We start from the raw sequence: 24,973 nt of genomic DNA on the forward strand, positions 1-24,973 counted from the left end.
TATGGCAGAGGAGAATGTGCCAGCCTATGGGGTTTTGCACTGATAAAGGGCTCTAGTCTAAAGTGCTCAAGTGAGTTCTCCAGCTCAAGGTGACAGGAGAGAAAGAGCAGATGTGGACATGGGTGTGCACTGGGGCCTGGCAGAGGCTGTGATGCTACACCCCCTGGGCCACGCTGACCATACCTGCCAGGACAGCCTGATCACGGCCACAAGCCCCTCGGACAATGACAGCACAGCACTGACTGCTGGGCACCCCCAGAGTCTCAGTGGAACTGAGGATTCTGACCAGGCTTTTGGCCTCCATGGTCATCCCAGAGGCCTTCTTGACACCTCTCCTGGTGAGTCAAGAGACCTCGAGGGAAGACAAACACAAGACTATCTCCAGATCCTGGGCTTTGTATTTCCTCCATGACATCAAAAAGCCTACAGAGCCCACTCCAGTATTGGTATCATTTATTAACACAAACAGTAAGTGGCTGACCAAGATCTGGACCTGGTCTGGATTTATTCAGGAGCTCCATGTCCCCTCACTGCCACCTCCTCCCTCTCCATCATCTGTATTGGTGGTTTTCAAACTTTCAGTCAGCAACCCATAGCAGGGAACCCGTTTCACACTGCCATTTACAAATATAAATGGCTGACACAAATACTTCACTCCAGTATTTTTTATTCCAGTCTCTGCTAGTTCAAAATTTCAGAATGCTGGCTGCAACCCACATAACTGATTTCATGTCTCATAAATGTGTTGTGACTCCCAGGTTTGTTTGTTTGTTTGGCCGCGCCGCTTGGCTTGTGGGATCTTAGTTCCCCAACCAGGGATTGAACCCGGGGCTTTGGCAGTGAGAGTGTACAGTCCTAACCACTGGACTGCCAGGGAATTCCCAGTGACTCCCAGTTTAAAAAACCCTCATCTAGGGCTTCCCTGGTGGCACAGTGGTTGAGAGTCCGCCTGCCAATGCAGGGGACATGGGTTCGTGCCCCGGTCCGGGAAGATCCCACGTGCTGCAGAGCGGCTGGGCCCGTGAGCCATGGCCGCTGAGCCTGCGCATCCGGAGCCTGTGCTCCGCAACGGGAGAGGCCCGCATACCGCAAAAAAAAAAAAAAAAAAAAAACCCTCATCTACATAACTCACATGAATTTACAACCATTCAATACTCAGAAAGAAAGAGCAGGGGAGGAGCAAGAAGAATTGTTTTACACATTTTGCAGATCAGCCAAAAATTCATTGGTGGAACTGATTTTTTTCCCCCCACTGAATTGCAATTTCTGACTTCCTGATCTGCTCATGACATCATTACTTATCATGTCCTTTTCCCTCCTATTAAAACCTCAGAGTTCCTATGAAAGGCTAGCTCAAGCTCGACTGTAAAATCCTCTTCCACTGGGCCCCCAGAGACTGAATTTTCACACCATGGGTCCATCTTTGCACAAATCTCAGGGCATCTCCCAATCTGGAGATGTTAATCATCAATAAGCTTGGTTTCTGGACCAGGTGAAGTGGTTTCGGAAATGCCAGACAACTTGGCTAATGGAAGGCATGACAGCAAGGAACAGGGCCCCTGGGTTCAGCTCCCATGTTCTCTCACCTTGTCCGGCATGGTGGGTCATCTGGGAATTGTTACAATTTTCCACTCATTCACTGATATTACATACTGTTCTATGAGAGGATAATTCTAACCCTGAAAACACTGGGGCTGAGACTATACCCCTAAATTCTCAGTCATAATACATGCAAAGCTCCAATGAGGACAACTGGAAGATCGATATGAATCAGGATTTGAGCCACATGGATTAGGAACCAACAAATCCTCAATTCTAGTCACAGCCGTCCTGGTCTACACCATCAAAACCCAAGACACATGATTATTTGAACAAATCAGACCACGTTTCCTGCTCCTTTCCTCTACCTCCACCAAAGAAATGAAAACCAAGAAAAACTATATTTGCCAGATTATTCCTCTACCCACCACCCCTCATGTTCGAAACAGAGCTAGGGTCACAATGTTAACACTGTTTGGATGGCTCATGTCTGTTTCTCCATCTTTAAAAGGGGATGGCTGCTACTTTCCTAGCATCTAAGCCTTTTTTGTAAGTCATCTTGAAGAGTTTCTTAGCTCCTCCACCAATACCACCATCCCCATCAAACCAAGTCAGTTAATTTTGCCAGAATCTTTAATGACACACCTACCAGGGAAGATGATGTAGGAAGAAAGGCCCCAGGACAGTCCACAAGGTACCACAGACAGCCTGAAACCCACGGTGATTCTCTTGACCATGGCCTTGGCAGTTTCGGGTAGACAGGAGAGAGAAGACCAGGCCTATGGAAGTCAGGCGCCAGCAACAATCGAACATCCACTTACCTGGGGGACAGACACAGTCCGTCGGTGCTTCTCGAACTGTCCGGAGCTTGACTGGTCCCTCCATCTTCTGAACCAGGAAGAAAAGGGGGGAAAAAATAAGGATGAGTTTTGGAGCGGAGAGGGGTAGAAGCGGAAAAACAGCAAAAACCAACATATATGAAAGATCTACAGTGGTGGTGTTGGTGCTTTCAAGAACAGTTTTTAAAAGGTCATTAAATTCTACAGGCAGTTTTAGAATGGGAGGAGAAACAGAAATAAACATTAAGCAATTACTTGGGAGTCCCTGAATAGAAGATGACAGGTTTCTGCTTTGTTAACAACATTTTCAAATACAAATCCAGGAATGACAAAGGGACCCGGTAGTCCCTGGTGTGAAGATAGGAGGGCAGAGCAGAGGGAGGCCAGGTAGGGCCAATCAAAACTCGCTCTTGAACATCTTTCCCTGCTCCGGAGACCACCCCTATCCAACCCCAGGGAGCCCAAGAGGCCCCTTGGCTACAGCCCCTCCAAGCCCACTGGCTTCAGACCCAATGGCCCAGGGCTAATCCACCCTGATGACATTTTCCTTTCTTCTTACCAGTGGGGATCCTAGGCCTAGAAAATTTAGTTCAGTACAATTTAACAAGAATCTCTACACATGCCCAGCCCTGTGCTAGATTTGGGTGAAGGGAAAAGAACTACCACAAAAATGTAGTCAAAAGTCACAGCTCTGCTATTATGACAACTCACAGTACAGCCCTGGCATAATCATCACCTTATGTGACACTTGGGTAACCTCTGAGGCCTGAATTATTGTCCCTGCCTCACAGACAGGGGATACAAACTTGGAAAAAATAAGAAATTAATCCCCAATCCCAAATCTAGGTTTAGGGGAGTGACGCAATTGGCCCATAATCCCCAAACTAGCCAAGACTTGAGTCCTGACAAGAATATACAAAGTATTAACCTTTCTCTAGGAAAAAACAAAACAAAAACAAAAACAAAAAAATCTTCCTAAAAGCAAAACAAAGCAAATCTCAAATGTGTTAACTTGAGTTAAAAATGCATACTACCGGGGCTTCCCTGGTGGCGCGGTGGTTGGGAGTCCGCCTGCCAATGCAGGGGACACGGGTTTGTGCCCCGGTCCGGGAGGATCCCACATGCCGCGGAGCGGCTGGGCCCGTGAGCCATGGCCGCTGGGCCTGCGCGTCCGGAGCCTGTGCTCCACGGCGGGAGAGGCCACGGCAGTGAGAGGCCCACGTACCACAAAAAAAAAAAAAAAAAAATGCATACTACCACTAAAAGGGTTATTTAAGGTTCAAACCTAAAAATGTAATTTTTCTCAATAAAAAACATAGTAAAAATGCAAATACAAATACCTGGAAAATAGCACAGCAAACAAACAAAAATGTAATTTTTAAATCACTGTTTTAGAGGAGGTGAGAAGGCACTCCCAGTCTTGAGCCCTTGATCACCAAGCCTGGAATTTTCACATAAGGGGCTGAACAGGGAATTCCCTGAAGATCCAGTGGTTATAACGGACTCCACGCCGAGGGCCTGGGTTCAATCGCTGGGCAGGGAACTAGGATCCCAGAAGCCGTGCGGCACGACCATGAATGAATGAATGAATAAATAAATAAATAAGAAAATAAATAAATAAATAAGAATGGGCTGAATAGCCCAGGACCAGGAGCCTGAAATAAAAAATGTAACCAGGGGAGGCTCTGGCCCCTGCAAAGTACTTCCAAGTTCCACCTCCACTCCAATCTGCCAGCCTTGCCCTCACTTTCCAGATGGGCCACAGAGGCTGATACTGACAAGAGATAGAGTTAAGGCCAAGGTTTTAGAGAACTGGAAGATGTATGATTTTGAACACTGTGGTGGAGGTGTTTGTGAAAGCAGTACCACAACAGAACTTTTCTATCCTCCCCACACCTCTTAAACCACCCCCCAAGGCCTCGGCTTGTCCCAGAAATCAGAACCTGGCTAGGCCTCTTGGCCCTGGGCTCTCAGCTCCTGTCCAGACCCACACCTGCCACTCACTCCTGCTTAAGCCTGGGGCACTCTTCCCTAGAACTGCCCACCGGGCCCAGAGCCACCCTGCAAGCAGTCCGGGCCGGCCCTGAGCCTCCAGAGGTTCCCGCCTCCGCCCCCGCAGCTGCCACAGGCTCCTACCAGGTGGGTGAGACCACAGCAGCAGCAGATACCACCTCCACCCCCACCCGACCCCAGGCCATGTGCACTGGAGTCTGGAGCATCCCAGCCATGCCCATCCTCACTGTACTGGAACGCTGCAGTAGGTGCCCGCGATGCAGGTGTGAGCAGGACCTCAGAACTCACTTTTCCCCCATTATACTTGCAGGTACTATTACAGAGTTCAAAATTCACTTGGAAAAAGAATCCAGCCTTCTAGTTTAAGCCAGTCAATTTGTATGAGAAGCTCTCAGCTGTTTTTATCATTTCTAGAAAGACTAGAAGCTACGCTAATTTCCTTTTTTAAAAAAAATGACAAAAGCATTTAATGCTAAAAAACAATTCGCTTTCAACAAGTGCTATCACATCTGGGCAGCTCCCCTAAGGGGAAGGGGGCTTTATCAAATACTGATAGGAAACACAATTACTTTTAAGCTACTCTTATCTTCAAACAAAAACTAAACAGAAAACTATTCAAGAAAGGAAAAAACATATTGTTAATGCTAGTAGATGGGATCATAAATAACTGATTGAGTTTTTGTTTCGTTATTTATTCTAACTCCTTTTATGCATTTGTTTTTCTGGATTAGATAGTGAATCTGCAAAGTTTTATCTTAGTCCTCTATCCTCCCCCCCACCCCCCCAACCCCCACCCCCAACTCTGGAGTTGAAACATCCCTACTAGGAACACAAAGTGAAATGTCTGTATTAGAAACCCAGTCCCGCGAACTTTATTTCCATGCCTTTTTTTTTTTTTAATTCTAAGAAAACATTCTTTTGTGTCCTGGTTTGTAAAAATGATTCAAAAGTCTCAACTTTTTACATTCAATTATCTGGCAGCACCCCTAGCATCTGCAAACAATATGGTCCTGGTTTTACATATGCAAACAAGTCCTGACTCCAAAAGTAAATAAAGAATGAGTTTCTGAGAAATGACCGGAGACTTTGGGAGTGTTCCCTCCAGAAGTACTGAGAAGGAGAACTTGGAGTTGGGGGGGCAAGAGCTGAGAGAAAACTAATCAGAGAAAATCATGGTTTCCAAAAAAGCATTACATGGTCAGATGATAAATTTATCAATGATCTGTTGAAGCATTAGTCTCAAACTCTTCACCAGATATTTGATCACATCCCTGAACAGCTGTATTTTGATGAAATATAGATTAATATACAAAAAAGGATGTAATGTTTTATTTCTGCAAAATGCTACAGATAAAGCCACAAAGACATTCCTATCCTTTGACAGAAAATTCCTACTCTAGGGAGTATATCCCAAGGAAATAAATCATCAGGAGCAAAAAATTGATATTCATGAAGTTGTGCCACAAAACAGTGGGAGTACTTTAGTGAAGGATGGTGAATCCCGTTCATGAAACTGTCACATCTTCACCAAAAATCATTATGAAGACTATGTAGCAACAAGGAAAAATGTTTATGATACAATAAATAATGTTTACATATGTGTAAAAATGCAGGTGTGGGATGGCAGCAACTACCAAAACATCAACCCACTTGGGTGTAGGGATTACAGTGATTTACTTCTTTAAAGTTCTTTCTGTGTTGTAATATCATCTCAGCGGAAAAAAAAAAAAATCCTGGGGAGGAGAAAAGCCAAAATGAAGCCCTAAAATCTCCCTGCCTAGGGCAATTTTTGAATGACAGACAGATGATTCTGTCTCCTCAGGAAGCTGTAACTAACTCCAGGATCAACCCTGAAAATACACACAGGCACCACAAACACCAGAGGAAGACTTTCGGAGGATCAATCCTGCCCTGCTACAGTCACATCCTCTCTGCCTTCTTTCCATCCCCTGTAGGGAAGGGCCCATGTGTACATTCTTATGGCCACCAGCAACTCAAGACGGCAGCATTTCCTGGCCTCTTTAATATTCTTTTTTCATATCCCACCATGGTGATGATGAGGATAGCAATATAAAGTATTATTATCATCAAGTTTATTGATTACTTACTATGTGCCAGGCACTGTACCAACAACTGTTATCTTATTGAGTCCTCCCAAGAACCCCCATGAGGCTAGGACTATTTTTTTTTATACTCATTTACAGATGAGAAAATTGAGACTCAGGGCAATGTAAGTGTCAGGACTGGACTTGAATCCTGGTATCAACTAACTTCAACCACAAAGTAAGAGAACCTCTGCTTACCAGCAATTTTAATGTCTAATAAATTAAAGAGTTGCTACAAAAAAAATCCAGGCCGTACGAAACTATAGGGACTGAAATTAGGTCAGTGGTTGCCAAAGGTTGAGGGAGTAGGAGGAATGAAACACAAGGAGACTCATGAGGAGCTGTGAGGTGATGGAACTGTTCTGCATGGTACTGGGGTGATGGATATACTCCAAGCATTTGTCAAAAACTATTGGACCATACATCATAAAGAGGAAACTTTAATGGATACAAATTTTAAAAAATAACCAGGATGCTGGAAAATCCCAGGGTGGAATGCAGGCTGAAACAAATTAATATAACTATATTAAGATTACGTGACATAACCTCACTGAAGGTAGTGGGGAAAAACATGTAACTGACCTAAGTCACTTTGCAAAATACTGTTTCAATTGAGAACTGTAAGGCTGAAGACCAAAGGAACTGTCCATAAATGCTATACTCTGATAGGTACAGTTGTTTCACACAGGGGTACAGGGTAGCAATTTTGAAATTACTATACATATATATTGGGGTTGAACAAGTGAGTAAATAAACTATGGGTAATGAGAGCCTGGTTTCTCACTGTCCAAGAAAGAAGTTATAAATAAGCAAAGGGGGAAGCTGGATTAGTCAGAGACATTACTATGAGGTCATGTTTATGTTATGCACACAGACAGATGCATACAGAAATAATTACAGTTATGTGAATATAGAGTGAATAATAACCCAAGCTGCCTGCAGAGAAGACCTACAGCCAATGACACCCTAGTAGCAGCAAGCACATTCAGCACCTAGATCTTGGTTTCTAAATACCATTCTCCAATAAAAAGAACCATGACTCCTTGGAGAAATGACTGATTCTAGAGTCAGGGCAGGAAAAATACAAGATAAGCCTAGAGTATCTTGCAGTGCCAGAAAATAAGGAAGTGCTTTAAAAAAGGGGGGCGGTACATCAAAGAAACAAAACCAAAGCAAAAGAATTCAGAATGGCAAAAGCTGGAGCAACTTAAGCAACAAAATAAATGATGTAGTATTGAATTATTATCCAAAGAATAAATTAAATATCCATGAGTCCATACTGATATAAATGATTAGATAAATAAATACATACATACATAAATAAATAGGGAAAAGAGACAAATCTTCCTTACAGAAGAATTCCAAGTAATTTATGTAGATACTTCCCTCTCCAGGAGGTGGAGCTAAATTCCCCTCTCCTTGAGTATGGCCTGGACTTACTTAGTGACCTACTTCCAAAATGTAGAGTAGGGAAAGGAAAACAGTAACTTTATAATGGAGAAATCTAGCAGATACCACTTTAATCAAGTGATCAAGGTTAATGTCACCAGTGATAGGTCATGTTGACATCATAGACCACTGACATGATGTCATGATAGTGTCAATCCACCTGAGTGGTATTCTTCCCAAACACTAGTAACCCAGTCTAATCATGAGAAACATCAGACTAGCCCAAATTCAGCAACATCCTACACAATACCTGACCAATATGTCTTAAAATTGTCAGTCATAAAACACAAGGAAAGACTAAGGAGGAGATATGACCAGTAAATACAATGTGGTCTCCTGGGTGGGATCCTGGAATAGGAAAAGGACATTAGAAGAAAAACTGGTGAGAAGATCTAAATAAAGTCTGTAGTTCACGTTAAAAAATGGATAGCAGAATTACAAAGTCATTTACCACTGATTAAGATATAACTTGTTATTTTATATAACAGATTATTCTTTTTTAAAAAGTTAAGGTCAAACTCACATAGCATAAAATTAACCATTTTAAAGTGAACAATTCAGTGGCCTTTAGGGGATTCATAATGTTGGGCAACCACCCCTTTCATGTAGTTCCCTCTATCTAGTTCCAACACATTACCATTACTCCAAAAGGAAATCCTGTACCCATCAAGCAATAGCTTCCCTTTCCTCCCTCCTCCTAGCCACCAATCTGCTTTCTGTCTCTATGGATTAACCTATTTTGGATACTTCATATAAAGAGAATCACACAGTATGTGACCTTTTGTGTCTGGTTTCTTTCACTTAGCAAAATGTTTTTGAGATTCATTCACTTTGAATCATGTGTCAGTATTTCATTCTTTTTTACGGCTTAATAGTACTACATTGTATGTACATACCACAATTTGTTTATCCATATATTCCTTGATGAACATGTGGGCTGTTTCCACCTTCTGGCTATTGTGAATAGTGCTGCTATGAACATAAGTGGACGTGCATGCATTGTTTTAATACCTGTTTTCAATTCTTTTGGGTATATACCTAGGAGTGGAATTGTTGAGTCATATGATAATTCCATATTTAACATTTTGAAGACCCACCAAAATTTTCCACAGTGGCTGAACCATTTGACATCCCCACCAGCAGTGTATGAGGGTTCCAATTTCTCTCCATCCTCACCAACAGATCCTAATGGATGTGAAGCTGTATCTCATTATGGGTTTGACTTGCATTTCCCTAATGACTAATGATGCTGAGCACCTTTTCATGTACTTGTTGACCATCTGTATATCTTGTTTGAAGAAATGTCTGTTCAAGCCCCTTGTCTATTTTTAAATTGGGTTGTTTGTCTATTTAAATTGGGTTGTTTGTCTATTTGTCTATTTGTTCATGAGCTCTTTTTTTGATGAGTTCTTTACATATTTGGATACTAAATCCTCATCAGATATATGATTTGCAAATATTTTCTCATATAATAGATCCATTCTTGATCAGAATTCTAACCACCTCCAACTGAGACACAATATGAGAGTGTGAAAATCGTCTTGAAAACTGGAGGTGACGGGAGTGGTCCATGGCTTCATGCTCGTCTTCACATTAGTCATTTTTTTTTCACATTAACCTTTATTGAAATCTTGCTAGATGAATAGTGGGTTATTATTACTCATGAATTTGACCTGGTTCTTTTTAGTTAATAGTAATTATATTCATTTTCCATTGTTGCATAACAGATTTCCACCAACTCAGCAGTTTAAAATAACACAAATTTACTATCTTATGGTATTTGTGATCGGAAGTCTAGACACAGATGAACTTGGTTCTCTGCTCAGGCTCTCATGAGGCTAAAGTCAATGTGTCATCTGCGGGTTTCTAGAGCTCTGGGTCCTCTTTCAAACCCATGTGGTTCCTGTGGTCTGAGGCCCCCATTCTCTTTCTAACTGCTGGCCAGAGGTCATTCACAGTTCCTTGCCATGTGGTCCCCTCCACACACCCTCTCATGCTTCAAGGAAGGGTCCAGTCTTTTTAAGGACTCACCTAATTAAGTCAGGCCCACCAAGGATAAGCTTTTTAACGTAACTCAATCATAGGTTGAATAACTCAATCATATCATCATAATCACAAGTTCTGCCTACACTCATGAGGAGGGAGTTATACAAAGTGTGTACAGCAAGGGGTGGTAATCTTGGGAGCGATCTTAGAATTCCACCTGCCAGAGTATTGTATCACAGTTAATTTTTTACTTTTGACAAATGTACTATGGTTATGTACATATGTACATAATATGTTTCTATACAACTAAAATTATTCGAAAAAATTTAAAAGGCTACATCATGGATTTCAACTTTCAGGCAAGACGGAGTAGCAACGACTAGATTTACATAGGTACATAGGTAGAATATGTTTCTATAAATCTAAAATTATTACCCTAAATTTAAAAGGTCACATTATGGTTTTCTACTTCCAGGCAAGAGGGAGTAGTAATGACTAGATTTACTCTCCTGCCCAAAACAATATCAAAAACCGAAACAAAAATAGAAATCCCACAAATAAGATATATGAAGCAATGGTTTTGAAGATATAGGGATCAAGCAAGGAAAGAGATTGATCCTCAGAGACACAGAAAACGATTACTCTGGCTTCCTGCCTGGGGGGAGTTTCCAGGATGTGGCACAGGGAGAGGAAATACAGGTGGAACCTGGCAACTGTGAGTGCAGGGATGCCAAGGTAGTTAGAGTTTGCAGAGCAGAGGATCTGGTAGGTGAGAGCTGCACACAGAGAACCATGGAGACCTTTAAGGGTCCTCACGGGGTATTCCACAGAGGGTTGATCAGCACGTGTGTGAAGAAACAACCTGAAGCCAGGGAAAGGATTAGAGGGAACAGTGCCCAGCTCTCACACAGGGCTGGGAAGAGCATCTGTTCAGACACTGAGCAGGGTACCAAGAAGGGTCCTGCCTCAGTGGTAGGGAATAATCAACCCTATGCTAAATATAGCTCTGATTCCAGCTAATGGATCTTAAAAACAAGATCCAAAAGGATCAAACTATTACAAGTAACATCTATGACATAACAAAGCTCATGAATATTGATAGAAATATAAAAATATCCAGCACCCAAAGAGGTAAAATTCATAAATGTCTGGCATATAATCAGAAATTACCAGCAGGAAAATAGACCCCATAATGGGCAGAAAAATCAATTAATTGAAAATGACCCACAACTGCCACAGGTGTTAGAATTAGCACACAAGGACCTTAAAACAAGAAATATAACTGCATAGTGTATGTTCAAAAGGTTAAGTAAAGAGAGCAAAGATATTAAATGACCTGAACTGAAATTCTAGAGATGAAAGCTATCATGTCTGAGATGGAAAACAGGGTAGAAAGGATTAATGGAAGATTAAACATTGCAGAGGAAAAGATTAGTAAACAGCAACAGAAACTATCCAAAATGAACACAGAGGGAAATTATTATTTTAAAAAGAAAGCATGTCAGTGAACTTTGGGATTCAAGTGGCCTAATACGTGTGTAATTGCAGTCCCAAGGAAGAGGAGAAAAAGAGCAGAACAGAAAAAAATATTTGAAGAAGAAATGGCCAAGAAGTTTTTCAAATTTTGATGAAAACTATAAACTCACAGATTAAAGACTCTTAATGAAACTTAAGCAAAATAAACACGAAGAAAACTACACCAAGCCATATCATAATTGAATTGCTTAAAACCAGGGATAAAGAGAAAATCTTAAAAGCGGCCAAAGAAAAAAGACATTATATGAACAAATGAAACTCGCATATACTGCTGATGGGAATGTAAAATGATACAATGTTTTTGAACAATGGTTTGGCAGTTTCTTAAAAAGTTAATCACGATCCCGCGTGCCGCGGAGCGGCTGGGCCTGTGAGCTGTGGCCGCTGGGCCTGCACGTCTGGAGGCTGTGCTCCGCAGCGGGAGAGGGCACAACAGTGAGAGGCCCATGTAACGCAAAAAAAAAAAAAAAAAAAAAAAGTTAATCACACATCTATCAGATGGTCAACCATTCCATTCCAAAGTATTATACCCAAGAGAAATGAAAGTATATTCCATACAAAGACTTCTACATGAATGTTCATGGATGTTTATTTGTAACAGCCTCAAACTAGAAATAACCCAAATATCCATTAACAGGTGAATGGATAAACAAATTGTGGTATAGCCATATAATAATACTCGGTACTGAAAAAGAATGAACTAACAATGTATGCAAAAGAATCAAAGAAACTCTCAGTAATTATACTGAGTGAAGGAAACCAGGCTCCCCTCCCCCAACAAAAAATACATACTGTGTGATTCCATTCCTACAAAAATCTTAAAAAAAGGAAAGCTAATTAATTGTGTAGAAATCAGTAATACTTGCATGGCAGGTGGGAAAGAATGGAAGGGAGAGAATTCAAGGGGGAAAGAGGAAAGTTTTGAGGGTCATGGACATGTTCATCTGTGGGGATTTCACAGGTGTACACTTATGTCAAAATGTAGCAAATTACACATTTCAAATATGTGGAGTTCAGTGCACTTCACGTATAACCTAACAAAAGCCAAAGGACAAGGGCACCCAGGTCCTGGCTCCCACAGGCTTGGCCGGCTGGTGGGGCAGGCATCCTGGGCTTGGGAAGCATCAGTTCACCACCCTGAGCCTCAGCTTCCACCTCGGTGTCAGGTAAACGTCACAGCAGAGCCAGCTGAAGACAACCAGTGAGAACAGCTAGCCCAAACCAGGCATCTGGCAGGAGCTCAGAAACTTTTCTCTTAGGAATGTGGGTTTAATCAGTGACTCCCATTGGCATGCTGAGTGACTCTCTTCTAAACCACATCGGCAAACATTTCCTTAAAGGTCCCTGTTCAGTCCCAAAATACAGAAGTGTGTTTTGAAAGGTTTGGTCTGCAAACAAAATGCAAGTCTTCAGTAATCGTTAATTCATGTTCCCATTCATTATTTTTCAAGGACGCACACATGACTTCCCATCAGAACCCGCTTTCTAAGGTTCATCACACTGGCCTGACAGAAAGAAATCCCATCAACAGCCATGGGAGGGGAATGAACAGTTTCCATCATGGCTTCTTTTTTTTTTAGCCATACAGAGTGGCTTGTGGGATCTTAGTTCCCCAACCAGGGATTGAACCCGAGCCCTCAGCAGTGAGAGTGTAGAGTCCTAACCACTGGACTGCCAGGGAATTCCCTCCATCGTGGCTTCCGACATGTTGAGGAGAGCCCTCAGGCTGCTCCCATGTGTGGCCTCCAAGCCTCCTCCATGCCACAGCCCAGCTGCCATGTCAGGCCTGCTTGAATCCCCACACTGGGCTCCAACTGTTCCTGCTGGCCCCTGCCCTCTTCATCCTGCCCACAGTGAACGTATGGAGTTTCCCTGATGTGTCAAGTCTGATTAGATGGTGGTATGGGCTGAATCGTGTCCCCCACCAAAATTCATGTGTTGTAGTCCTAACCCCTGATCCTTCAGAATGTGGCTGTATTTGGGATAGGGTTTTTAAAGAGGTAATTAAGTTAAAGTGAGGTCATTAGAGTGGGCCCTAATCCAATATGACTGGTGTCCTATTAAAAAGAGGAGATTCAGACGCATATACACACAGAAGGAAGACCATGTGAGGACACCAGGAGAAGATGGCCATCTGCAAGCCGAGGAGAGAGGCCTCAGGAGGAACCAACCTGCTGACACCTAGATTTTGGACTTCTAGCCTTTAGAATTACGAGAAAAGAAACATCTGTTGTTTAAGCCACCCTGACTGTGGTACTTTGTTAGGGCAGCACCAGCACACTGACACAGATGGGGTCCCTCAGACACCCCGACCCCAACCCCATGCCTCCTTCAGATTCCCCACCATCCCCAAGTGAACTGAATTGAGAGAAGGCTGAATGGACCTGGGGCCTTGATGCCAGGCAGACTGAGAAGTTTTCACCTTACCGGCCCACAGGTGATGAGAGGCACTGAGGGTTGATGGGGTGAGGAGAGGGACACAGCGCTGAGAATATTTAGGAAGATGAGTGAGAAGAATGCGCAGTGGCCAGACCTGCCTATGGCATGGACTCAGAGAGGCAGCGCTAACTGAACAAAAGCCCAGGAAGAGATCATCAGCAGAACCAGGACCGGCTGGGCTGAGTTATACTATGGTACTTCTTCCAGCTCAACTCATTCAAGGCCACGCCTAAGGTGTGAGCTTCATCATGGGAGCCGGAAGGAGGAGGAACTGTCCCCAGGAAGGACCTGGCACTGATGTTAGCAGTCCTGACAGCCCCGAAGCTAGGATTAGCCAAGTGGGGAGTGGTTAAGGAGAGAACTCCTGGCCCCTCACTGTCCGGGGCAGTCCTGGGAAGGGGCCTTACTCCATCCTCACAGAAAAGCAGTGAAGCAGACACCATCACCCTTTTTCCAGAGGAGGAAGTTGAGGCTTGGAAAGCCAACTGATTTGTCCCAGGACACAGTGGCCAGTTTAGAGGCAGCTCCAGGCTCAAACCCAGGTCTCCCAGATCTGGAGCAACAGCATGAGCTGTGCCAGGCCCAGTCAGGGGGTCTTCAAGGTGGGACAACTTCTGTGGGGAGGCAAGAGGTCAGGCTGGTCTCACCCTTCCTGCTTCCTTCCCAGCTCCTGTGTGCACATAAGTGTGCATATGTGCATGCACACACCCATACACACCCCCACACATGCACACACTTATATTCATATACATACTTAGACACATATGTGCACTCACATATATATATACACACTCACATACAGGCAGCATGCTCACATGTGTGCACACTTGCTCTCACACGCATACACACCCACACGCATGCACACTCTTGCGCTCTCCCAGCCCTCGCAATGGCTCACCCTCACACACACATACTCTAATCCCATTGCCATGTGAACTTGTCCTTCGTTTGTCTGAACCACAAGATGGATCTGAAAACAAGATGCTGTAGATGATAACAGCCCATATATCACACAAAAAGGCACAGTTAAATAAATGGACAGACCCTGGTTTTTGTGTGATGATCCTCCTTGGAGGCCCAAGTTAAGTAGATTTTATTTAAATTGTCTTCTGAAAACACCAGAATTCTTTCTAACTACTTTATGATTTGTTTCACAACATAAAGTTGGAAGCAAATTCTGTTTTAAAAGTTCATATTACCCATTGGAAGGCACTTTCCCCACCCAAGGTTTTGTGGCTACACCAGAAAAATAAAGGTTTTCTCATTTACCAATATGAACAGAAGCAGATGTGTGTGAGGCCTCCAATTCATTAGTTTAATCATGAGCATTTGGGAGTATTTGTGCTATATTGCATAACCACAAAAACAGACTAACATTAATTAAAGCAAATTTATTGGCTGTTTGAAAAATCCATATAATAATTTTCATGAATAATTAGATTTTTATTTTGGTCAAAACTGAAATTTTTTATTTAAGTGGAAAATCTCATTCTGCTCAAATGAGAGACTGAAAAAACATGGCTATGAAGCTAATGCAGTCTTTGTCTTTCTTCAACAACCAAGCCACATTTCTCTATCATTGACTCAGAGACTGGACATGTGTTAATACCTTTTTCGCTTCTGTATGGCCTTAACAGGATGGCAGAACCCCAGTGGTAAAAAGATCTTAAGCTCATCCTTGTAACCACAGGACTTCCTATCCAATTAGCAAACAGAGACATTCCTTCTGGATTCAGTCTAAGAAGAATTCCAACAAGAAGAACGATTTTCAGGATGTGTACGATGCACTGAGCTCTTCGGACATATCAACTTGTTTAATCCCCACAGAAACTTTATAAGGCAAGTACTATAATCCCCATTTAACAGATGAGCAAACTGAGGTTTGGAAAAACAGCAATTTACCTGAAGCTACACAGCTGAGAAATGACAGAGCTGGGATGTGAACCCAGTTCTGCTTAAAGCTAAAGTCTTCCCCACCACCCTCCACATTGGACACCTGTGGAGGATGTCCACACTGGCAGAAAAAGCTGCCACTGCTCCAAGCTCAAGTATTGTTTCCATGGGGGGCTGCTGTGAGGCTGCAGAAAGGGCTCAAAGCTAGGAGTCAGGTCACCCAGGCTCAGGCGCACGCTGCCACCTGGGGCTGGTCACTGTCACTTCTGGGAGGGTGAAGCCTATCTCTCAGGGGTTGGGATGGGGCTGTTAAGAAACACCACAAGGAAGAATACGTGACCCTTCTGTCCAGGGCGGGCACTTGGGAGGCCCTCAACTGTTTCCCCTGTAGTCTCCAGGAGTACAGTGACATGGCTTTCTTTAAAACTATATCTGCAGGGAATTCCCTGGTGGTCCAGTGGTTAGGACTCCGCACTTTCACTGCCAAGCACCCGGATTCAATTCCTGGTTGGGGAATTAAGATCCCACATGCCATGCAGTGCAAAAAATAATAATAATACATAAAATAAAATCTGGTAGGGGAGACATAATATATTTTTTTAAAAAACTGTATCTGCAAACTTATTTTTTCTTCCAGTGGTTGGTGCTTAGTCCTGAAATATGTTTCCAGACATGATGAAGGGATGTTTTCTAAGTGTCTGTGTCAACAATTAAAGATTAATCCTGATCCTACACATGGAGAAAATCGATTGGGGAGGAGCTGGAGGTCGTGTGTGGCCTACAGAGAAGTTTACCGAACAGAGTTACATTTGCTCACAGAATTAGAAGTCGCAGCACAGACCAAGTGCAGTGCCCGGTACTGCAAAACACTACTCAAGGAGGGTTCTGCACCAAACCAACAAATGAGCCTAATTCTGAGATGAAATCTTCAGAGTTCTTCCAAATCTTACTTTAAGACTTCTTTATCATTTGCTTTTGCTTTTGCTTTCAAAAACAGCAACAGACCCAACTGAAATGAAAGTTCAACCAAAAGACAGATTGAATCCACTTTTCCCATCATAAAACTTGAAGCATGATTTCACAGTGGTGCAACAGTTTTGGAATTCCACAGGAGGATGAACATGTATGTCATGGACAAACTTGGATGGTCCAAAATCAAGACAAAAAACAAAGCCCTAAAAATGATCCTCTTTAGGCAGGTACTCTACATCATAAAAAATAACAGAAGTAAGAAACTTTCCCCATAAAACCATCAGCTGTCTGTGCCAACGAAGATGTGGAGAGGCCTAGATGCCGTGTTGACAGAGGGATGCAGATTCCACTGATGGAACCCTATGTGGTCATGAAACATGACCATAAAGACTGCAGCACCTGGAAAAATGTGTTTGATAAAAGGTTGGAATATACAGAAGCAAGGTGTAAATGGTGTGTGCACTTAGGTACACATAAATCTGTCCATCCATATAAGAATTGGAAGGGATCGTGCAAAATGTTAAATGTCCTTGTTTTAGAGTGATGGGATTATCAATAACATTAATCATGTTAAATCGACATACATCTTGGTTATTTCAAGTTTAAAAAGGGAGGAAGGGGAAGGGTTGCCAAGCAGGTGTGCTATTTCCCAACATTGGGTCTAACATCCTAAAGGAGGTGGCCACAGTCCAGGAGTGGGAGCTGGGGAGCTGCTGAGCAAAGAGAAAAGGGTTTGAAAGAACTCTGTCTCCCACCAACACCTAACAATGCCTAGTGGGGGGCAGGGGTCCGAATAATTAAGGCAAAAGGGGGAAATGTGTAGAAATCTGTGGTGAAGGAGAGGTCTCCCTGAAGGTGTAGGATTACACCAAAGGCCTTTGGGACCCTGACACTGAAGAACAGCAGGATCTAGTGCTCAGAGCTCACCCTGGGCTGTACAAGCTACTCTGTCCAGCCCTCCCTTCTCTTCCTGAATCACCCTGGCCCCTCCCCACAGGCTAAGCAGTGCTCTCAGCCCTGCCTCATGCATAGAGAACTGAGGCTCTGGACCAGCCTGGGCCACACAGCCAACAGGTGGTGGCTGCTACAGACTGAATCATTGAGCCCCCCACCCCCCTGTAATGGGATTAGGTGATGGGGGCTTTCACAGGTGATTAGGACATGAGAGTAGAGCCCTCATAAATGGGATTAGTGTTCTTATAAAAGAGACCCCAGAGAGTTCCCTCAACCCTTCTGTCTGCCATGAGAGGATACAGGGAGAAGACCGCCTATGAACCAGGAAGCGGGTCTACACCAGACACCAAATCTGCTGTTGCCTTGATCTTGGACTTCCTAGCCTCCACAACTGTGAGAAATAAATATCTGTTGTTTAAGCCACCCAGTCTGTGGTATTTTGTAACAGCAGCTTGAACAGACTAAAGACAGTGGCCTTCTGATTCCTTGTCCAGAGCGCTTCCTCTTCAAACACAGGTCCCTCAAGGCCACCCTGACACACAGCACCAGGCAAAGCTGGGCAACCTCCTGGCCTCACTGCTCCAGGTCACTGGGACTCAGGGCACCCCAACAGATTCCTCAACCAGTCCGGAGAGGAGCCTCCTTTTGCATGAGTACACTCCTATGGGGAGAACACTCCCTGGGAAGCAGATGAAAATGGGCTGAAGGGGGACTTCCCTGGCAGTCCAGTGGTTAAGACTTCGCCTTCCAATGCAGGGGGTATGGGTTCTCTCCCTGGTGGGGGAGCTAAGATACTATATGCCCCACAGCCAAAAAACCAAAACATAAAGTAGAAGCAATATTGTAACAAATTCAATAAAGACTTAAAAAAAAAAAGAAAAGAAAGTGGGCCGAGGAAGGTGGGCCCCAGGAGCAGGCGGCCCTGACTGCCCTCGGGTGGACATGAAACTCATATAAAGGGTGGAGAGAACACACCTGTCCTTATCACTCCTCCTTCCAAGGCCTCCTGCTGACCTGAGGGAGCTCAGGCCTGGCCTGTGTGCCTGGAACAGGTCATGGCCTCCCTCTTAGTGACATTTCTCCCTTGTAAAACAAGGACAATAACCTCTGTCTTCCACGATTCATGATGCTGTTGTGGGAAAGTTTTAAGATTTTAAGTTATCCTATAACTTGTTAAGCTCACATTTTGTGAGCACATTATATTCAGAGAGAAATACAGATTTTGATCCTACAGATAAACCCAAATTTATCAATATACATAAACACCTGCAGAACAAACACCTACCAACCTACTGCCTAGCCCATTAGATCAGAAATCCTTTAGCTGGATTTCAAGCCATTGAGGAAGAATTTCTCCAGAATGTGGCTCCAGTTTATTGCCCAAGCCTCTCTCTTGTTATTCCTTGGATGGTCATCTACTTGGTTTTACCAGCCCCCTGTCTTCTTTCCCTTCTAATAACAACACTCCAAATTGTCCTTTGGGGACCATCCTCCACTCCTGGTCCTTTCAGCTCCAGTGGGGTACACACAGATGTGCACAGGTGCACAGAACCTCCCCCCACCACAGAGATCAGAGATGCTGCCTGGCTCATCTCAGTGACTGGTGCAGGTAATCCATATTGACCACTGGAGTGAATCAGTGGGACTATTGGGAAAGAGAAACTCTAATGCTGAGGACATGGACCTGGAGCTGCTGACAGTTGCCCTGTCACTTCATGGGAAAGAGTGAGGGCATCCTTGACAAATATGGAGCCAACACAAAGAAACACAAAATCAAGGCACCTCTAGCTGTGCCTGAGCAGACATTTCCCTGGACATTTCGGTTAAATTCCCTTTTTAATTAAGCCAGTCTGAGCTGGGGTCCTGTCACATTGCTATTTGAAAGTATAAGGATCCAAAGGCAACTAGAAAGGTGGAATCTAATGAGATGATGCTCAATGAAGGTAAAAGAGACACCCTGCTCTGGGGACCATGATTCTTCCATGATCTCTGGAAGGGGATTTGGAGGCCACAGTGAGATATGGCTGTTGAAAAAGCCAAGGGGGCCTATGGCTGGGATTGGGGTGAGGAGGGGGAGCAGAGCTGCCTAGGCACACCTGATGGGTATAGGGCACCACACATGTTTTCAGGTATACTGATCTCCTTGGTCCTCAGAGTGGCTGGGCCAGTTCCCTCCAGCCCGAGCAGCCTCTTCCACTTACTGCAGGGTGATGTGCAGGTGTCATTTTTTGTGTATGCCACGATGTGGAAAGAGTTGGAAAGCAGGACCCTAAGTGCCATCGCCAATAAGGAGGCCACTCCAGTCAGTCACTTTGGGATCAGAACAGCATGCACTTAAGGGTTAAAGACCACAAACTACAAAGCATGGGACTGAGCCAGAGAGAACCCCAAATGCATCAACCTTGCCTTTGACTACTATGGCTAGATGCAGGGCTGGAGAGCAGGACCCTGAGGGAAACAGAAATTTTGCAGCTGGAGAGTGTTCCCAAAGTGTGGAGCAGTGAAGGGGGTATGGTCATGAAAACTGTGGCAGGACAATGGATGACTTCCCCCTCCCTCCACCCCCGCCCTGTCCTCCTCTAGGGTAACATTCTAGGGCACCCATTTGACACTGTTAGTTGCTCCCCAATAGCCATTCCTAGGCTCACAAAGCTACAATTTTGTTCCACTGACAACATGCCCAGACTCAGAGGATTCACCAAGCTTGGCCAAAGCCTCCTGTGGCAACCCCAACACTCTTGACAGGATGATGGTGATCACTGGCCCTGGTTCTGGCTGGTGGCTATAAGGAAAGTTCCCTAACTCAAATAAAAAAGAAAGCCTCTCAAGAAGATAGCTTTTTCCTGCCCTCTTCCCTTCTACCTTGGCTATTCTCGTGTGAAGACATGTGCTTGGAGCTGCAGCAGCCATCTTGTGACCATGAGGAAAGACCAAGAGAATGGCAGCACTGTGTCTGTGTCGAGGCATCAGGAGGACCTAGATCCGTGCGCGGCGCTGCTTCGGCCAGCCTGAGCCCCAGAGTCAGCTCCCCTTGCTTGCCCAGCGCCCCAAGGCCACTCCCAGGGCTCACGATACACCAGAAATACATCTACACGTGGAACAACTCCTACAGAACACCTACTGAACGCTGGCAGAAGACCTCAGACCTCCCAAAAGGCAAGAAACTCCTCACGTACCTGGGTAGGGCAAAAGAAAAAAGAATAAACAGAGACAAAAGAATAGGGACGGGACCTGCACAAGCGGGAGGGAGCTGTGAAGGAGGAAAAGTTTCCACACACTAGGAAGCCCCTTCGCGGGCGGAGACTGCGGGTGGCGGAGGGGGAAAGCTTCGGAGCCGCGGAGGAGGGCACAGCAACACGGATGCGGAGAGCAAAGCGGAGAGATTCCCGCACAGAGGATCGGTGCCGACCGGCACTCACCAGCCCGAGAGGCTTGTCTGCTCACCCGCCGGGGCGGGCGGGGCTGGGAGCTGAGGCTCTGGCTTCGGTCGGAGCGCAGGGAGAGGACTGGGGTTGGAGGCGTGAACACAGCCTGCAGGGGGTTAGTGCACCACGGGAAAAGTCTGGACCTGCCGAAGAGGCAAGAGACTTTTTCTTCCCTCTACGTTTCCTGGTGCGTGAGGAGAGGCGATTAAGAGCGCTGCTTAAAAGAGCTCCAGAGACGGGCCCGAGCCGCGGCTAAAAGCGCGGACCCCAGAGACGGGCATGAGACGCTAAGGCTGCTGCTGCCACCACCAAGAAGCCCGTGTGCGAGCACAGGTCACTATCCACATCTCCCTTCCGGGGAGCCTGTGCAGCCCGCCACTGCCAGGGTCCCGGGATCCAGGGACAACTTCCCCGGGAGAACGCACGGCGCGCCTCAGGCTGGTGCAACGTCCCGGCGGCCTCTGCTGCAACAAGCTCGCCCCGCATCCGCACCCCTCCCTCCCCCCGCCCTGAGTGAGCCAGAGCCCCCGAAGCAGCTGCTCCTTTAACCCCGTCCTGTCTGAGCGAGGCGGGGCCAAATCCAAAGCTGAGCCCCTGGGAGCTGTGAGAAAAAAGAAGAGAAAGGGAAATCTCTCCCAGCAGCCTCAAAAGCAGCGGATTAAAGCTCCACAATCAACTTGATGTACTCTGCATCTGTGGAATACATGAATAGCCAACGAATCATCCCAAATTGAGGAGGTGGCCTTTGAGAGCAAAATTTATTATTTTTTCCCCTTTTCCTCTTTTTGTGAGTGTGTATGTGTATGCTTCTATGCGAGATTTTCTCTGTATACATTTGCTTTCACCATTTGTACTAGGGTTCTATCCGTCCGTTTTTTGTGTGTGTGTGTGTTTTTTTACTTAAAAATTTTTTTTCTTAATAATTATTTTTTATTTTAGTAACTTTATTTTATCTTATTTTGTTTTATTTTCTTTCTTTCTTTCTTTCTCTCTTTCTTTCTTTCTTTCTCTCCCTTTTATTCTGAGCCGTGTGGATGAAAGGCTCTTGGTGCTGCAGCCAGCAGTCAGTGCTGTGCCTCTGAGGTGGGAGAGCCAACTTCAGGACACTGGTCCACAAGAGACCTCCCAGCTCTACATACTATCAAATGGAGAAAATCTCCCAGAGATCTCCATCTCAACACCAGCACCCAGATTCACTCAATGACCAGCAAGCTACAGTGCTGGACACTCTATGCCAAACAACTAGAAAGACAGGAACACAACCCACCATTAGCAGAGAGGCTGCCTAAAATCATAATAAGTCCACAGACACCCCAAAACACACCACCAGACGTGGACCTGCCCACCAGAAAGACAAGATCCAGCCTCATCCACCAGAACACAGGCACTAGTCCCCTCCACCAGGAAGCCTACACAACCCACTGAACCAAATTTAGCCACTGGGGACAGACACCAAAAACAACGGGAACTACGAACCTGCAGCCTGCAAAAAGGAGACCCCAAACACAGTAAGATAAGCAAAATGAGAAGACAGAAAAACACACAGCAGATGAAGGAGCAAGATAAAAATGCACCAGACCTAACAAATGAAGAGGAAATAGGCAGTCTACCTGAAAAAGAATTCAGAATAATGATAGTAAAGATGATCCAAAATCTTGGAAATAGAATAGACAAAATGCAAGAAACATTTAACAAGGACCTAGAAGAACTAAAGATGAAACAAGCAACAATGAACACAATAAATGAAATTAAAAATACTCTAGATGGGATCAATAGCAGAATAACTGAGGCAGAAGAACGGATAAGTGACCTGGGGGATAAAATAGTGGAAATAACTACTGCAGGGCAGAATAAAGAAAGAAGAATGAAAAGAACTGAGGACAGTCTCAGAGACCTCTGGGACAACATTAAACGCACCAACATTCGAATTATAGGGGTTCCAGAAAAAGAAGAGAAAAAGAAAGGGACTGAGAAAATATTTGAAGAGATTATAGTTGAAAACTTCCCTAATATGGGAAAGGAAATACTTAATCAAGTCCAGGAAGCACAGAGAGTCCCATACAGGATAAATCCAAGGAGAAACATGCCAAGACACATATTAATCAAACTGTCAAAAATTAAATACAAAGAAAACATATTAAAAGCAGCAAGGGAAAAACAACAAATAACACACAAGGGAATCCCCATAAGGTTAACAGCTGATCTTTCAGCAGAAACTCTGCAAGCCAGAAGGGACTGGCAGGACATATTTAAAGTGATGAAGGAGAAAAACCTACAACCAAGATTACTCTACCCAGCAAGGATCTCATTCAGATTTGATAGAGAAATTAAAACCTTTACAGACAAGCAAAAGCTGAAAGAGTTCAGCACCACCAAACCACCTTTACAACAAATGCTAAAGGATATTCTCTAGGCAAGAAACACAAGGGAAGGAAAAGACCTATAATAACAAACCCAAAACAATTAAGAAAATGGGAATAGGAACATACATATTGATAATTACCTTAAATGTAAATGGATTAAATGCTCCCACCAAAAGACACAGACTGGCTGAATGGATACAAAAACAAGACCCATATATATGCTGTCTACAAGAGACCCACTTCAGACTCAGAGACACATACAGACTGAAAGTGAGGGGATGGAAAAAGATATTCCATGCAAATGGAAACCAAAAGAAAGCTGCAGTAGCAATTCTCATATCAGACAAAATAGACTTTAAAATAATGACTATTCAAAGAGACAAAGAAGGACACTACATAATGATCAAGGGATCGATCCAAGAAGAAGATATAACAAATGTAAATATGCACCCAACATAGGAGCACCTCAATACATAAGGCAAATACTGACAGCCATAAAAGGGGAAATCGACAGTAACACATTCATAGTAGGGGACTTTAAGACCCCACTTTCACCAATGGACAGATCATCCAAAATGAAAATAAATAAGGAAACACAAGCTTTAAATGATACATTAAACAAGATGGACTTACTTGATATTTATAGGACATTCCATCCCAAAACAACAGAATACACATTTTTCTCAAGTGCTCATGGAACATTCTCCAGGATAGATCATATCTTGGGACACAAATCAAGCCTTGGTAAATTTAACAAAATTGAAATTGTATCAAGTATCTTTTCCGACCACAACACTATGAGACTAGATATCAATTACAGGCAAAGATCTGTAAAAAATACAAACACATGAAGGCTAAACAATACACTACTTAATAACGAAGTGATCACTGAAGAAATCAAAGAGGAAATTAAAAAATACCTAGAAACAAATGACAATGGAGACACAACGACTCAAAACCTATGGGATGCAGCAAAAGCAGTTCTAAGAGGGAAGTTTATAGTAATACAATCCTACCTTAAGAAACAGGAAACATCTCGAATAAACAACCTACCCTTGCACCTAAAGCAATTAGAGAAAGAAGAACAAAAAAAACCCCAAAGTTAGCCGAAGGAAAGAAATCATAAAAATCAGATCAGAAATAAATGAAAAAGAAATGAAGGAAACGATAGCAAAGATCAATAAAACTAAAAGCTGGTTCTTTGAGAAGATAAACAAAATTGATAAACCATTAGCCAGACTCATCAAGAAAAAAAGAGAGAAGACTCAAATCAATAGAACTAGAATGAAAAAGGAGAAGTAACAACTGACACTGCAGAAATACAAAAGATCATGAGAGAATACTACAAGCAACTCTATGCCAATAAAATGGACAAACTGGAAGAAATGGACAAATTCTTGGAAACGCACAACGTGCCAAGACTGAATCAGGAAGAAATAGAAAATATGAACAAACCAATC

General features: G+C 43.9%; 1 protein-coding gene across 1 annotated transcript in view; it reads right to left on the reverse strand.

Moving 5' to 3' along the window:
- COL23A1 (collagen type XXIII alpha 1 chain) overlaps positions 1-24,973 on the reverse strand; it is a 354,266-nt gene that overhangs the window by 321,585 nt on the left and 7,708 nt on the right. The window contains exon 2 of the mRNA XM_073802876.1: positions 2,361-2,427. Coding sequence (XP_073658977.1) covers positions 2,361-2,427 — 67 coding nt within the window. The remainder of the gene's footprint in view (positions 1-2,360; positions 2,428-24,973) is intronic.

Source organism: Tursiops truncatus, chromosome 3 (genome assembly GCF_011762595.2).
Source record: "Tursiops truncatus isolate mTurTru1 chromosome 3, mTurTru1.mat.Y, whole genome shotgun sequence".
Lineage (NCBI taxonomy): Eukaryota > Metazoa > Chordata > Mammalia > Artiodactyla > Delphinidae > Tursiops > Tursiops truncatus.